The 13,997-nt window shown below is 42.5% G+C and overlaps 1 protein-coding gene across 1 annotated transcript in view; it reads left to right on the top strand.

The window, feature by feature from the left end:
• The window catches only part of SYT17 (synaptotagmin 17), a 136,779-nt gene extending 125,243 nt beyond the window's left edge, over positions 1 to 11,536 (top strand). Inside the window, exon 8 of the mRNA XM_040441340.1 lies at positions 10,209 to 11,536. Coding sequence (XP_040297274.1) covers positions 10,209 to 10,405 — 197 coding nt within the window. The 3' untranslated portion in view covers positions 10,406 to 11,536. The remainder of the gene's footprint in view (positions 1 to 10,208) is intronic.
• Positions 11,537 to 13,997: the final 2,461 nt, after the last annotated feature.

Below are 13,997 nucleotides of genomic sequence, written 5' to 3' on the forward strand. Positions count from 1 at the left end.
TATGTCGGCCCCCACCCGCTTTATTGGGGGTCATTCACTCACAGGGACACTGTTATGGGGGGATCTGTGGATGACCTCCACAGATCCCCCATAACAGAGCCATCCACAGATCCTCCATAACAGTGCCATCCACAGATCCCCCATAACAGTGCCATCCACAGAGCCCCCATAACAGTGGGTCATCCACAGATCCCCCATAATAGTGTCATCCACAGACTACCATTAGTTCAAAAACCACCAAAAGCACACCTTTTGGTTCAAAATATTTTTCTTATTTTCCTCCTCAAAAACCTAGGTGCGTCTTATGGGCCAGTGAGTTTTATAGGGCAAAAAAAATACGGTAAATAGTCAAGGGGTTCCTCGCTTCTCAAAGCGTCCACATCGGCTGTTAACCCGATGTAGTCGGACACCTGCCGGTCTAGGCGTTCCTTGAGGCTGGATCCGGAGGTCGGCTGTCGATGGGTTGGCTGCAAGAATGATCTCATATCCGAAGTGACCAACACATCTTCAAACCGCGGGATTGGTACCTGCACCTGTTTCGCTGTGGGTGAAAATTCCTTTGCCAGTGCCTGCAACAGCAGAATGAAGCATCTCTCGCAGCAAGGCCTGGAAATGCTGCATTCCGACAGCCCTCTGTGATGCTGGTAACATGTGCGCCATTTTGTGTTTGTACTGAGACCACACCCAGATCCACACCTTAACCCCATAACCACCAGACTGGGGAGAGGCCAGGAAACAGGATCAGTGCACACACATACAGAAACAACACGATGCCCCAGGCAACTGCATGCATGGCAGACGTGTGACAGCAAACTACATCGGGACCGAGACACAGCCGTGACAATATGCCACCGACAGCACACTGGTTCAGTTTACATCATACTTGCCAACATTTGAAAGTTGGCCTCTGGGAGAACAGGCATGTCCTCCTTTTAAAGGCCCCATCTTCTGTTTTATGCAGCTATGCCCTCTTGTGCTGTGCTTTGTTTTTTTATTTTTTACCCAATGGTCAACCCCCTGAATGCACATTTTATTACAATACATAGAGCCCTCAATGCTTGTCCCAGGAGATTTGTCATCTCTTCCAGGAGTCCATAAGCTCTCGCCTTTTCTGGGAGTCTCTTGGAATTTACAGGAGAGCTAGCAAGTATGGCTTACATTAGTGTGCAGCATAAACATAGGTCCTATATAATGTCCTGTAGAGCCGTTCTTTAGACAACATACAGTCAGGTCCATAAATATTGGGACATCGACACAATTGTAACATTTTTGACTCTATACACCACCACAATGGATTTGAAATGAAACCAACAAGATGTGCTTTAACTGCAGACTGTCAGCTTTAATTTGAGGGTATTTACATCCAAATCAGGTGAACGGTGTAGGAATTACAACAGTTTGCATATGTGCCTCCCACTTGTTAAGGAACCAAAAGTAATGGGACAATTGCCTTCTCAGCTGTTCCATGGCCAGGTGTGTGCTTTTCCCTCATTATCCCAATTATACTGAGCAGATAAAAGGTCCAAAGTTCATTTCAAGTGTGCTATTTGCATTTAGAATCTGTTTCTGTCAACTCTAAAGATGAGATCCAAAGAGCTGTCAATATCAGTGAAGCAAGCCATCATTGGGCTGAAAAAAACAAAACAAACCCATCAGAGAGATAGCAAAAACATTAGGCGTGGTCAAAACAACTGTTTGGAACATTCTTAAAAATAAGGATCGCATCGGTGAGCTCAGCAACACCAAAAGACCCGGAAGACCACGGAAAACAACTGTGGTGGATGACGAAGAATTCTTTCCCTGGTGAAGAAAACACCCTTCACAGCAGTTGGCCAGATCAAGAACACTCTCCAGGAGGTAGGTGTATGTGTTTCAAAGCCAACAATCAAGAGCAGACTTCACCAAGTGAATACAGAGGGTTCACCACAAGATGTAAACCATTGCTGAGCCTGAAAAACAGGAAGGTCAGATTAGAGTTTGCCAAATGACATCTAAAAAAGCCTTCACAGTTCTGGAACAACATCCTATGGACAGATGAGACCAAGATCAACTTGTACCAGAGTGATGGGAAGAGAAGAGTATGGAGAAGGAAAGGAACTGCTCATGATCCTAAGCATACCACCTCATCAGTGAAGCATGGTGGTGGTAGTGTCATGGCGTGGGCATGTATGGCTGCCAATGGAACTGGTTCTCTTGTATTTATTGATGATGTGACTACTGACAAAAGCAGCAGGATGAATTCTGAAGTGTTTCGGGCAATATTATCTGCTCATATTCAGCCAAATGCTTCAGAACTCATTGGACTACGCTTCACAGTGCAGATGGACAATGATCCAAAGCATACTGCAAAAGCAACCAAAGAGTTTTTTAAGGGAAAGAAGTGGAATGTTATGCAATGGCCAAGTCAATTTCCTGACCTGAATCCGATTGAGCATGCATTTCACTTGCTGAAGACATAACTGATGGGAAAATGCCCCAAGAACAAGCTGGAACTGAAGCATCACCCAGGGATGAAACCCAGCGTCTGGTGAGGTCTATGCGTTCCAGACTTCAGGATGTAATTGACTGCAAAGAGTTTGCAACCAAGTATTAAAAAGTGAAAGTTTGGTTTATGATTATTATTCTGTCCCATTACTTTTGGTCACTTAACAAGTGGGAGGCACATATGCAAACTGTTGTAATTCCTACACCGTTCACCTGATTTGGATGTAAATACCATCAAATTAAAGCTGACAGTCTGCAGTTAAAGCACATCTTGTTTGTTTCATTTCAAATCCATTGTGGTGGTGTATAGAGCCAAAAATGTTAGAATTGTGTCGATGTCCCAATATTTATGGACCTGACTGTATATAAAAGGATTCTAATTAGTGACATATCTACCAAGAAGGTAGACCATGCCACAGCTATGGGGCCTGGGGGGAGGGCAGTCAACGCTGAACTGCATCTCCTGTTCCTGACATAGATTTACTGCCACCACAAGGGGGAGCTCAGTGCAAATTATTATTATTTACAGCTTCCATTATTATCAATGGTAACTGTATAAATTCCTACACAGTGAGCTCCCCACTCTTTTCTTCTATTTAATAAACAAATAGTAAATTTGTCATGCTAGGTGTTTAGAGTTACCTGGAAAAGTGTTTTGGTGGGGTCATACTGTTTTGCTATGATGCCCTATGAGATCTACGTACGCCCTGATTCTGATTTTCCTACTGCAATCTTCCGTATCTCTTTGGTATACATGGACATTCATCCAATAATTCCCTTCCCAAACAGAACTGAATAATAAGCTCCAATATGCTTGTCCCAATGCACTGCAAATGGCCCTACATACGTTTCTATGGAAAATAGCAAAGTTACGTCTGGCACAAAGAGGAAAGCATACCGCAAGGAGGGACCTGCCAGTCATACAGAATGGGCAATCGTCTGTGCTCAAGCTGCGACAGAGTAACATCTTCTGTGATGCAGATGGCTGAGCAACAGGCCGGGTGAACCATGCCTGCCCTCATTTCTATATTATTCAATGTTACAAGCAACAATTGGAGATAAGAACCATGAGAATGTTGTAGACAATTGTTCTTCCAAATTCTGGGCTGCCAGCTGCCCACGAGGGTTGTCATTGGACGCTGTCCACGAGATGAAGAAAATGAATTCATCTCTGCTTTCTATTGTGTTTCTTTGAAATGTTCCATGCTTTAACCAACCAAGGACAAATGCCTGGCATGGAAATTCTGAGGCTTGACAAGAATAATTGCTTCATGTTTTGATTTTCATCTTCCGAGGTGCTTTATAATTCAATGACAAAGGCTCTCAAGAGCTTGTAATGCAAAGTGTGGGACTGGCCTGCCATGCAGATACTGTACCTGTGTGAACATACTAATTTTTTTTTACAGAGGTTGTACCATGGTTCACTATTACGTTCTTCTGTTAGATATTGCTGTTGCATACTTGCTATGGCGCTCCCTGCTGTTCTTTTGATTGCCTCTCAGAATGTCCACCTGTGGCCACTGGTGGAGAGAAGAAGTTGCATCCACTGCTCTGATTTTTATTGGCTGGTCTACACAATAGCAGGACTCCCTCCATTGTCTGCATACAAGAGAAGCAAGGGGATGCGTCTGAGCTCCTGATCATGTGTGTCTATCAACACTGGGCCTGTTAGGTGGACATTCTGAGAGGGAATGAAAAGGACACCAGGGGCACCATAACTATGTAGCAGCAACATCTAGAAAAGTACTTTTAAATACCATTTTAGGGAATTTTGAGTTAATAGAGGGGAGTCTCTTATTCTGGGCCTGCAATCTCAATAGGAGATTGGCAGAGTACCTCCGCTGATCAGCTGTTGGAGAAATCTGCGACGCTCACTAGAGCTCTGGTGAGTGTCACAGCCTACTTGAGCTCACCAAACACACCTCCATTCATTGGATAAAAGCTGTGATTGGTATTGCAGCTCGACCCCATAAATTGCATTGGATTGAGCGGCCCCCAAGGCCATGTGACTGATGAACGTGAGTCACTGGTCTAGAAAAAGGCCTAAGCGCTCATGCAACTCAGGAGCCTCTTCATCCAGCTGATCAGAAGGGGTGCCTGGTGTCGGACCCCCACAATCTTATATTGATCATGTATCCTGTGGATAGGCCGTCAATATCAAAATCCCGGAGAGCCCCTTTAATGGGGACTGTGTCATGCTTCCTTTGACCTGTGGTGATGCTTGTCAGTGGAGGACACTTCTAATACACAAGTATTGTCCAAAACAGGGAACCCCTTTCGACAGGTTGTGCAATATAGGCATCGTAGGAAGCTTTTTCTCCCCTTGTGATTCTCACTTAGTGGTAAAAATTTGAGGTCTGCTGAGTTGACATGCCACCAGACTGCAAGATCATAAAGTTGAAATCATAAATAGAAAGGATTTTTAATTCTGATAAAGCAACGCATCTTACAGGGGTTGTGTCACGATTAAATGATATTTTAATATAATTCAGCATGAAAAACTAGTTACATTTGTAATTTCTATTACAAAGATGTTCCATTTGTGAGATATTCTCTTTACTTCATTATAACAGCACCCACTGGCGCTTAATCTGTGTAGTAATGTGCATGTCTATCTACTTAGGTGGACACACATGCTCAGTTTCATATATTTTTTTTTTAGATTGTCAGGTAATTGTCAGAGATATGTTCTTCGTTCCCCTCATTGCTCTGTAGGGTTTTTGAAAATGGGTTTGTAAACCTGACAACCTCTTTAAAAACTCTCCAGCAAACAAGTCTTGTAGACTCTGTGTATAAGATTTATACAGGAAAGGTGGACCCTACCAAAATGTTACCCTACAGATACCACTTTCAGCATTGTGCAGGAATCCATTAATAAACTAGGGATTCAGAAAATTAGATGATTGATACCTGGGCATTAATTAGGTGGCGTATAGGTTTGTATATGTATACATTGGTAAGTGATACCTCATTGATCGCTCACCACTCCCATTCGGACACTTTCCTTCTGAAGGTCCTGCTGGACTCTACTTCCTACTCTCTCTTGACACACAGGAAATAAGTGCTCAGCCAATCATAAGCTGCGGTGGGCCACCACTACGGCCAGTGATTGGCTGCATGCAAGCTGTGAGGGTGAGCATCACTTCTTTATTTCATGCCATTGTGACCATTTTTAAACTAAAAAAATAAATAAAAAATGAGCCACACAACTCCTATGGTTATGTTAGAAATGTGGATTTTTTTTTTAATTCGGCTTGTATTTTATTTTATTATGTAGCAATTTAACACGTAGAACTGGTTTTTATTTCCTTATATTGAAGGTTAATCATTAATCCTGTTGAGGGCAGCAAAGTTCTTATTTGTCTCTAGTTTTTGGCAATCTCCTCTCTTCGTATGGATTGTAAAAGGCATTCAGTTTAAGACTTCAGAGGAAGAAGCTACAAGGAGCCCTACAGTGCAAAATATACTATGAAAATACAAAATTATACAAAAAAACACTACACAACTAATTTACCAGTCTAATAAACAAACGTAAACTGCAAACTAGAGTAATACAGTGAAGACTGGAAGATGTGAAATATTCATCTATTCACTATGCGAATTATTAAAAGCAGGTTTTATGACACTGTCACTGTATATTCAAATTAGTGACACATTTGCATTTTAGTAAAGTTTCACCTTTGACTAATTTTGGCTATCTTTCGTTCATTCATCCCCACTACTAAATTCATGGAAATACATAGCTATATCTCTCTCTAGAAGTTGAGAAGGAAGTTGTGGGGGCATTACATACTATATGTATTTCTAAGGCTGTACGTTAGGGGCTATTTTCTATGAAGGGAGGAAGGGGTCAACAATAGCTAATTGCAATGCATCCTAGGAGATACAGGGGCTTAATGAGCTGCTGCTCACCCACAGAAAGGAAAGAAAGTCCTCCAGACAGACGAGTCAAACCACAGTTTTAATTTTGGGAAATAACCTCTTTAATGGACAGTTTATTGTGAACACCTACTTAGGTTCTGTTTGTACTACTGTGAAAATATGTTGGCGATATGACCCATATGTATATAGTTGTATACCTATACAGTTTATCTACTTTGCCCTTTGACTCCTATTGTATAGAAACACTGAGTCAATTAAAGGGGCTGCTCATCCCAGATAATGGGGGCATATCGCTAGGATATGCCCTCATTGTCTGATTGGTGCGGGTCACACCTATATCGAAAATGGAGCCCCGCAAAGTGGTGGCTGGAGGACTCTGTTCCGGCCATCACCAAGCGCTCTCCCCATAGAAGTGAATGGGAGCGCACCGCGTATGACCGGCCACCGCTCCCATTCACTTCTATGAGCCTGACAGAAATAGTCGAGCCAGCGCTCGGCTATTTTTGGCGGGCTCCATAGAAATGAATGGAGGGTGGTTGCGCATGCGCAGTGCACGCTCAATTACTTTCGGGGCTCCGTTCTCGATGTAGGTGCGGGTCCCAGCGATATGCCCCCATTGTTTGAGATGAGACTACCCCTTTAAGCTTTTCAATGCAGTTAAAAAGGAAGATATACCGTACATATAGTGCACTCTATTGGCATATGTCTATAAATATATTTGGCATATATAGCATGACTGGAACCCGAGAATCAGCAATCTGACAGCAGATATACTTAAAGAGTGAGAATCTCAACAGGGTTAACGTCTACAGGATAGGAACATGTCCTCTGCGTCATCATATGGCAGACGGCCTGGATTACAAATGCTTTACGTGTTCTTAAACAAACAGCTAGAATTAGCTCTCGCCCTAAATGGTCCAATTACTCATCTAACATATCTTGGATGGGCCATATAGTGTGATGTATGCAAACCCACGGGTGCTTATACAATGTCAGTTTTTTGGCTTAGGGGAAATCTTCCCACTCAACATCTGAGAAATGAGGTCTAGAGTCATGAAACGTGTCGTCATATGGTAAAATTGGATAATAGGCCACTTATCCGAAAACTTGATCCCAAACTTGATCCTAGTAATTGACTTTAAAGGCTATGTACACTTTTGGATGCATTTTTTAATGATTTCATTCTACTAATTTTGGACTACATTTTTTCAATTGTTCTTAATTAAAAGTGTTTGGCCGTTTCTGAGATACAGGGGTTAATATTCAGTCTGTTTTCAAGCTGTCACTTTCTGTTTTCTTTGAATCCTGTTATCTAATGGCTCATGTGTAGCTCTTATCTCCTGACCTCATAAACACTTATTTAAGCTATATTCTTATCAGTGTGATCAGAATTGAGCTATAATGACTGTTTATCAGGTCAGGAGTTCAGCGATAAGAGCTACGCTTGAGCCATCAGATGACAGGATTCAAAGAAAACAAAGTGACAGCTTACAGATAGACTGATTTTAATCCTTGTATCTCAGAAATGGCTAAACCTTTTTAATGAGGAGCAATTGAAAAAATTATTTTTAGCCCAAAATTAGTAAAATGCAATTTACATTATGGGGAGATTTATCAAAACTAGTGTAAAGTAGAACTGGCTTAGTTGCCCATAGCAACCAATCAGATTCTACCTTTCATTTTTAGAGCTTATTTAGAAAATGAAAGGTGGAATCTGATTGGTTGTTGTGGGTAACTAAGCCAGTTTTGATAAATCTGCCCCTATGTGCATCTAGTACACAATACAGCTCTGCTAGTGGGATTGTGTGCGGTTCACTGCATGTGTCAAGCGACAATAAGTTGAATGGCTACTTGCCATTTGGTGTCAATGGTGTCGCACTGTGACAAGAGAAATGCAGCGACTGCAACACCATTGACACCAAATGGCAAGTAGCAATTCCCGATGGTATTGACTTTTTTGAATTTTTAAGACCAAAATTGGATATCCATCTTAAGGGCTCTTTCACACGAGCGGATGCCGTGCGGGTAATCCGCTGCGTGAAAGAGTGCCAAGCCCCGCTCCGGACAGCAGAGACACGGAGCATTAACATGATTGATAATGCTCTGTGCCTCTCTGTGACCTTTTTACTACAAATTCACGGTGACAACTTTATCTCACTGTTATTTTGTAGTAAACAGATCACAGAGAGGCAGAGAGCATTATCAATCATTTTATGTCCAGAGCGGGGCTTGGAACTCTTTCACGCAGCGGATTACCCTCACGCCATCCGCTTGTGTGAAAGAGCCCCAAAGGGTTCTCCACTTTGCACAATCATTACTTGTTAGAAGGGTCTCTTAACAATAGGCAGACCACAAAGTGTCCTCCTGCTAATATCCCCAGAAATCAGCTGTGATCTTGGAGGAAATCTGATTGTAAGTGATCAATCTCTCTGCACTGCCACTGCAGTGGAAATTAGGTATTGCACCTTGGCCACTCAAATCAATTATTTTGTATAATGCTGGGCAGGATAGGTCATTCAGCGTAAGAGACACTCCTTGTTACTGCTGTCCAATCTGGCAAAGAGATGAGGATTCAGAATAGTAAAACCTCCTTTCTTAATTCAGAATTCCCTAAGGGTATGGCCTGACGACATGGCTGACCACATACGACCAAGACACGTCCACCTATGGCAGCCAATGGTCACACAATTTTACTGCAAAATCCTATGGTCATTGGCAGGTCTGTGTGGCTTGATCACATGTGGCCAGTTGTATGCTTTAGGGTCCATTCACACGACTGTATGTATTTTGCGGTCTGCTAAACGCGGATCTGCAAAATATGTTTTTTTTTTTTGTGGACCCCTTGACTTTAATGGCTCTGTGGTCTGGAATGGATATACGGTGCGGAAAGCACACGGATGTCTTCCATGTGCTTTCCGCATCCATATTTCTGTTATTCAAAAGATAGAACATGTGCTGTACTTGGCCACAAAATGCAGTTCACAAGGCCATTGTCAGTGGGTCCACAAAACAAAATGGATGCAACGCAGACACCAGGGCTGGGACAAGGTCCACCACCAACAGAGGCTGAGCTGACCAAGTGCCTACCCAGCCTCTGTGTCGGCCCGGCCCTGGCAGACACTATCCCTATTTTGCAGATTCATATTTTGCTGACTGCAAAATACACGTGCAGCGAGCCCGTGAGGAGCCGGTGCAGTGGATTGGACTGGTAGTGGCCAGAATTAAAAGTATAAAAGAGCAAAATATAATTTAGTACTTCCAGTAGTAGTAGGTACATAGTGCAATCTCTGTCACCAGATGATGAAGTATTGTCTCTGCTCATCTGCAAATTAAATGACACCTACAGGCACTTTTGGGTATAGGTGTCCACGGTGTGATGCCGGCCTGGATGGGTGATGGGTGTCTGACCTGTAGTCCCTCACCTGCTGCAGAATCTGTAAAACTGTGGTTGCTAGTCAGTCTGCTGACTAAGCACGCTGTAGCTTTTATGGTGGAAGTTGTCTCAGTTCTAGGAATCTCTAAAGCATGTGCTTTCTTTCTCTTCACTGTCTGGACTCAAACTCTCCCTCCTGGCAGGAAGCAGGACCAGCTCAGAGTAGTTAACCCTGTTCCTGCCAACCATACCTTTTCTGTACAGGGCATAACATTAACATAACAAACAATACATAATATAGCAATTACAGATACCCCAGGTCTGGGGTACTGCACATACGGTCGTGTGAATGGACCCTTAATGGTATATGAAAATGGGTTTTCTAAACTGGACAAGCATTTAATAGGATTTTTTTTTTGTGAATTTTCATTCGACCTTCAAAAATGTGATTTTTATTTTTATTTTGCAGTGTATGGACACAACATGAAAAGCAGCAATGACTTTATTGGCAGGATAGTCATTGGTCAGTATTCATCGGGCTCCCCAGAATCCAACCACTGGCGACGTATGCTGAATTCGCACAGGACGGCAGTGGAGCAGTGGCATAGCCTGAGGTCCCGTGCAGAATGTGACAGAGTATCACCAGCCTCACTGGAGGTGACGTGAGATCCGAGGGAAGCGGCGTCACGCAACGCTTAGTCGCAAGGAACCATGGGATCGGGAGCCGTTATTCCTCTGCTTCTGATTGAACGGCGGCATTTAGCCTATGTGCCTCAGTACATATTCATGATGCAAATCATGTGTTAAATGTTGGTCTAATCAGCTTGTTCTGACCGCGTCTTGCGATTTGCTGATCATTCTTATAACTTTCAAGGCCTTGCACACCCATCACAATCTCTAATCCATCCATCGCGAGAATCAAAAGACGTAGAGAGCTGTGTATAAAAGTCCCAAAATCTGGACTATTAGTGTTAAGACGAGCCTGTGGGGCGCTGTCATTCATCCAACCTATTGTACTCCATTTAAAGGGAGATATTGGTATATGTAGTCTAATTTGTGAATGTGGTAAAAAAAAAAATCATGAAAAAAAATAATATTGAAAATACGTGGCACCTTTCCAAAATGCAGTTTCCTCCTTATACGTTAAATTCTATATCTGTTGACGTATGTGCGTGAGTATGTTTGTGCGCTGACACATATCTATATTTATATACTTGTTTATACAGTAAAAATACAAATCCGTATTTATAGATATTGATTGGAAGATATCTTAATATATCAAGATACATATATATATAATGTTAAAATAAAGCTATATATTACAATAAAGCATATGTCATTCAATCGCCCAGGATACTGTAATGCAGAGAGAACATGTGGCCAGTGCAGAATAATGATCTTTCCCCTTCAGATGCACAATTACCCTTCTCTTACTGCGCCGTTATACTATAGAAGACCTGTCGTCTCTCATGATATGTCTGCTTTGTTACATAATTGCATTCCCCATTAAATATCAATTCTGGAGGCTTTTTTCCCTGTTCCTCTGTTATTCCACAGAAATTTATCAATAAATTGTGTTCCTTCACAGTCAGCACTGATTGGACAGTGTCACAGAGTATAGAAATACCCCCCCCCCCCCCCCAACACCCGGCTGTCAATGTAGCCATGAAGTTCTAGCAAAAAATCACTGAAATAAATAAATAAATAAAAATACAAATAAACAATGATAAATAAATGCAAATGAATAATTAAATAAATAATAATAATAAATAAATAAATAAATAAATAATGCAAATCAATAAATTGGATCCATCACTGCAGAAAAATGCCCCAAAAACATCATTTTTAATCCATAAATTAAAACTAATAAATAGCAGAAATGACAGTGGTCGATATAAAGTGAAAAAGATTACCGTGTGGCAACTACAGATCCATTGGGCCAGACTCTGCCGTACCCTAGAATTATCCACAGCCACCGGGAGGCGTACGATGTTCATTTTGTGGTGTGGTGTTGCCAGGAGAAAATGAGCAAGCCCCGGGTTTGCCCTACACTGATAGATTACTTGCTTCGAACCTGTGACCCTATAAAATAATTTCAGATGAATTTTCACCAGTTAATCTACTGGTTATCATCACTGGGAAGCAGGGAAGTCCAAAAATAGACAAAACATTATCAGACCATGAACAAGGGTTAGCTAACTAAAGGCCACATATGGTGCTGCCAGGAGCTGGTATACTCATTGAACTTCTAGTAGTAATAAAAGAGGAAAACATGCTCCAGAATTGCTATTTCAGGGAGAATACAAAGATTTACTAAAACTGACATGTCAGGAGAGCCGACAGGTGCTCTTTAAAGGGGTTCTCCGGGACTTTTATTCTGGATAGTTCATTAATATTGAATCAGTGGAGGTCTGACACTAGGGACCCTCGCTGATCAGCTGTTTGAGAATGCACCGGTGCTTGCAGTGGCCTTCTCTCAGTTTAACATAGGACGTAGCTCAGCCCCTTATTGAAGTGAATGGAGCTGAGCTGAGATACCAAGCACAGCCACTATCAAGTGGACGGCGCTGTGCTTGGTGACCTGAGAGAAGGCTGAGAGCACCAATGCCTTCTCAAACAGCTGAGATCGGTGGGGTCCCAGGTGTTAGACCCCCATCAATCACTCCACCTCTGGATAGGTCATCACTATAAAAGTCCCAGAAATCCCCTTTTAAGATGGGGTATGACTTTAAAGGCAACCTGTCACCACAGATCTGCAGGCAGCCTGTTATAAAGCAGGAGAAGCTGAGCAGATTGATATATAGTTTATGGGAAAAGATTCAGTAAAACTTGTAATTTATCCATTTATGCTTAAGAGTCATGTGGGCGGTCCTACTCAATGACTGACAGTTAACTGTGCATGCCCAAGCACACAGGGAAGGCTGTCAATCACTGATAGGACCGCCCATATGACTCCAATGCATAAAAAGAGCTATAAACTCCAAGTTCTACTGAATCTTTTCATGAAAGACTATATATCAATCTGCTCAGCTCTTCCTGCTCTTTAACCTGCTGCCTGCAGATTGCACTGTATTTAGTGGTGACAGGTTCTCTTTCAAGATGTGTATTGAGGCACATTATTTAAGAAAAAAATACAAGATACTGTTTGCAAGTCTAATGCTTGTGCTTGAATTTTTTTTTCCAATATGCATTTCAATAGCAGTCTGTGAGCACTGCTCAATGCTGTATTGTATAGTTCATAAAACGTGTAGTCTAAGAATGTATATTTATTAAAAATAAATCTATATTTATTTGTGCCATCCATATCTTGTACTCAGATTTTACCTGAAAGATGTGTGAAATGTGTCTGTATAAGGCTAGTTTCACACAAGCGGAGCTCTCTGGAAAGCGGAGCTCTATGGATCCTGCATTGCCAGATACTACCTGAATGCCCGCTGGCCTCATTAACTATACAGGCGCACATCCGTCCAAAACTCTGCAAATATGCCTAGAATTGGCCGCACAAACACCACCTCATGCAGGGGAGGAGTGAGGTGGAGAGGATAACAGTGGTGGCTGCAGCAATGAGGGGGGTGGTTGCAGTCCTCACGATGGCAAATCCCTGCTCCAGTGCTCTCCTAGGCCATGCGGGCAGCAAATAGAAGGACGCAACCTTAGGCCTTTAGACTGTCTACAGCCTGGTGTTGGCTGGGGTGCATTGGATGTTAAGCAAGCTGGGCACCCCAGCCACCCCCAGGCAGGAGACCCCCTAAAGACCTAGGGTGAGCTTCACTGGGAAGAAGGGTTGTGCCCTTCCATTCACTGCCCTCACAGCCTTGTAGAGCACTGGAGCAAGTACAACAGCTGCAGTTGTACTTCTAACTTTTTTCTGAGCTGGTGGGTGTAGAGTTGGAGACTAGCTAGAGTCATGTCTGCCCATACACTACACATTGAGAAACAAGAGACCCTGCTCACTAACTCTCTGTAACTCAATCTTAGAAGCAGTAGCAGTGATGGAGGTCATCACACAGCAGTACTGAGCTGTGTAAATGTAGATCGCAGCAGTCTCTGTTTTTGCCTGTCTCCATCAGCCCCTCCCTTCTTCTTCTCCTCCTTCCCTCTTCATAGACTTCTATGTAATCTGATCCTTCAGTGAGCAGGCTGCCATCTTCTCTTAAGACAATTGTGATCAGTGAATTGTAAGTTATTTAAGAGTAGGGGAGATCCTGATAAGAGGAGAAGGAATCAACTTTCTCTAATAAGATATATTACAAAGTTT

The sequence above is a fragment of the Bufo bufo genome, chromosome 7 (assembly GCF_905171765.1).
Source record: "Bufo bufo chromosome 7, aBufBuf1.1, whole genome shotgun sequence".
Lineage (NCBI taxonomy): Eukaryota > Metazoa > Chordata > Amphibia > Anura > Bufonidae > Bufo > Bufo bufo.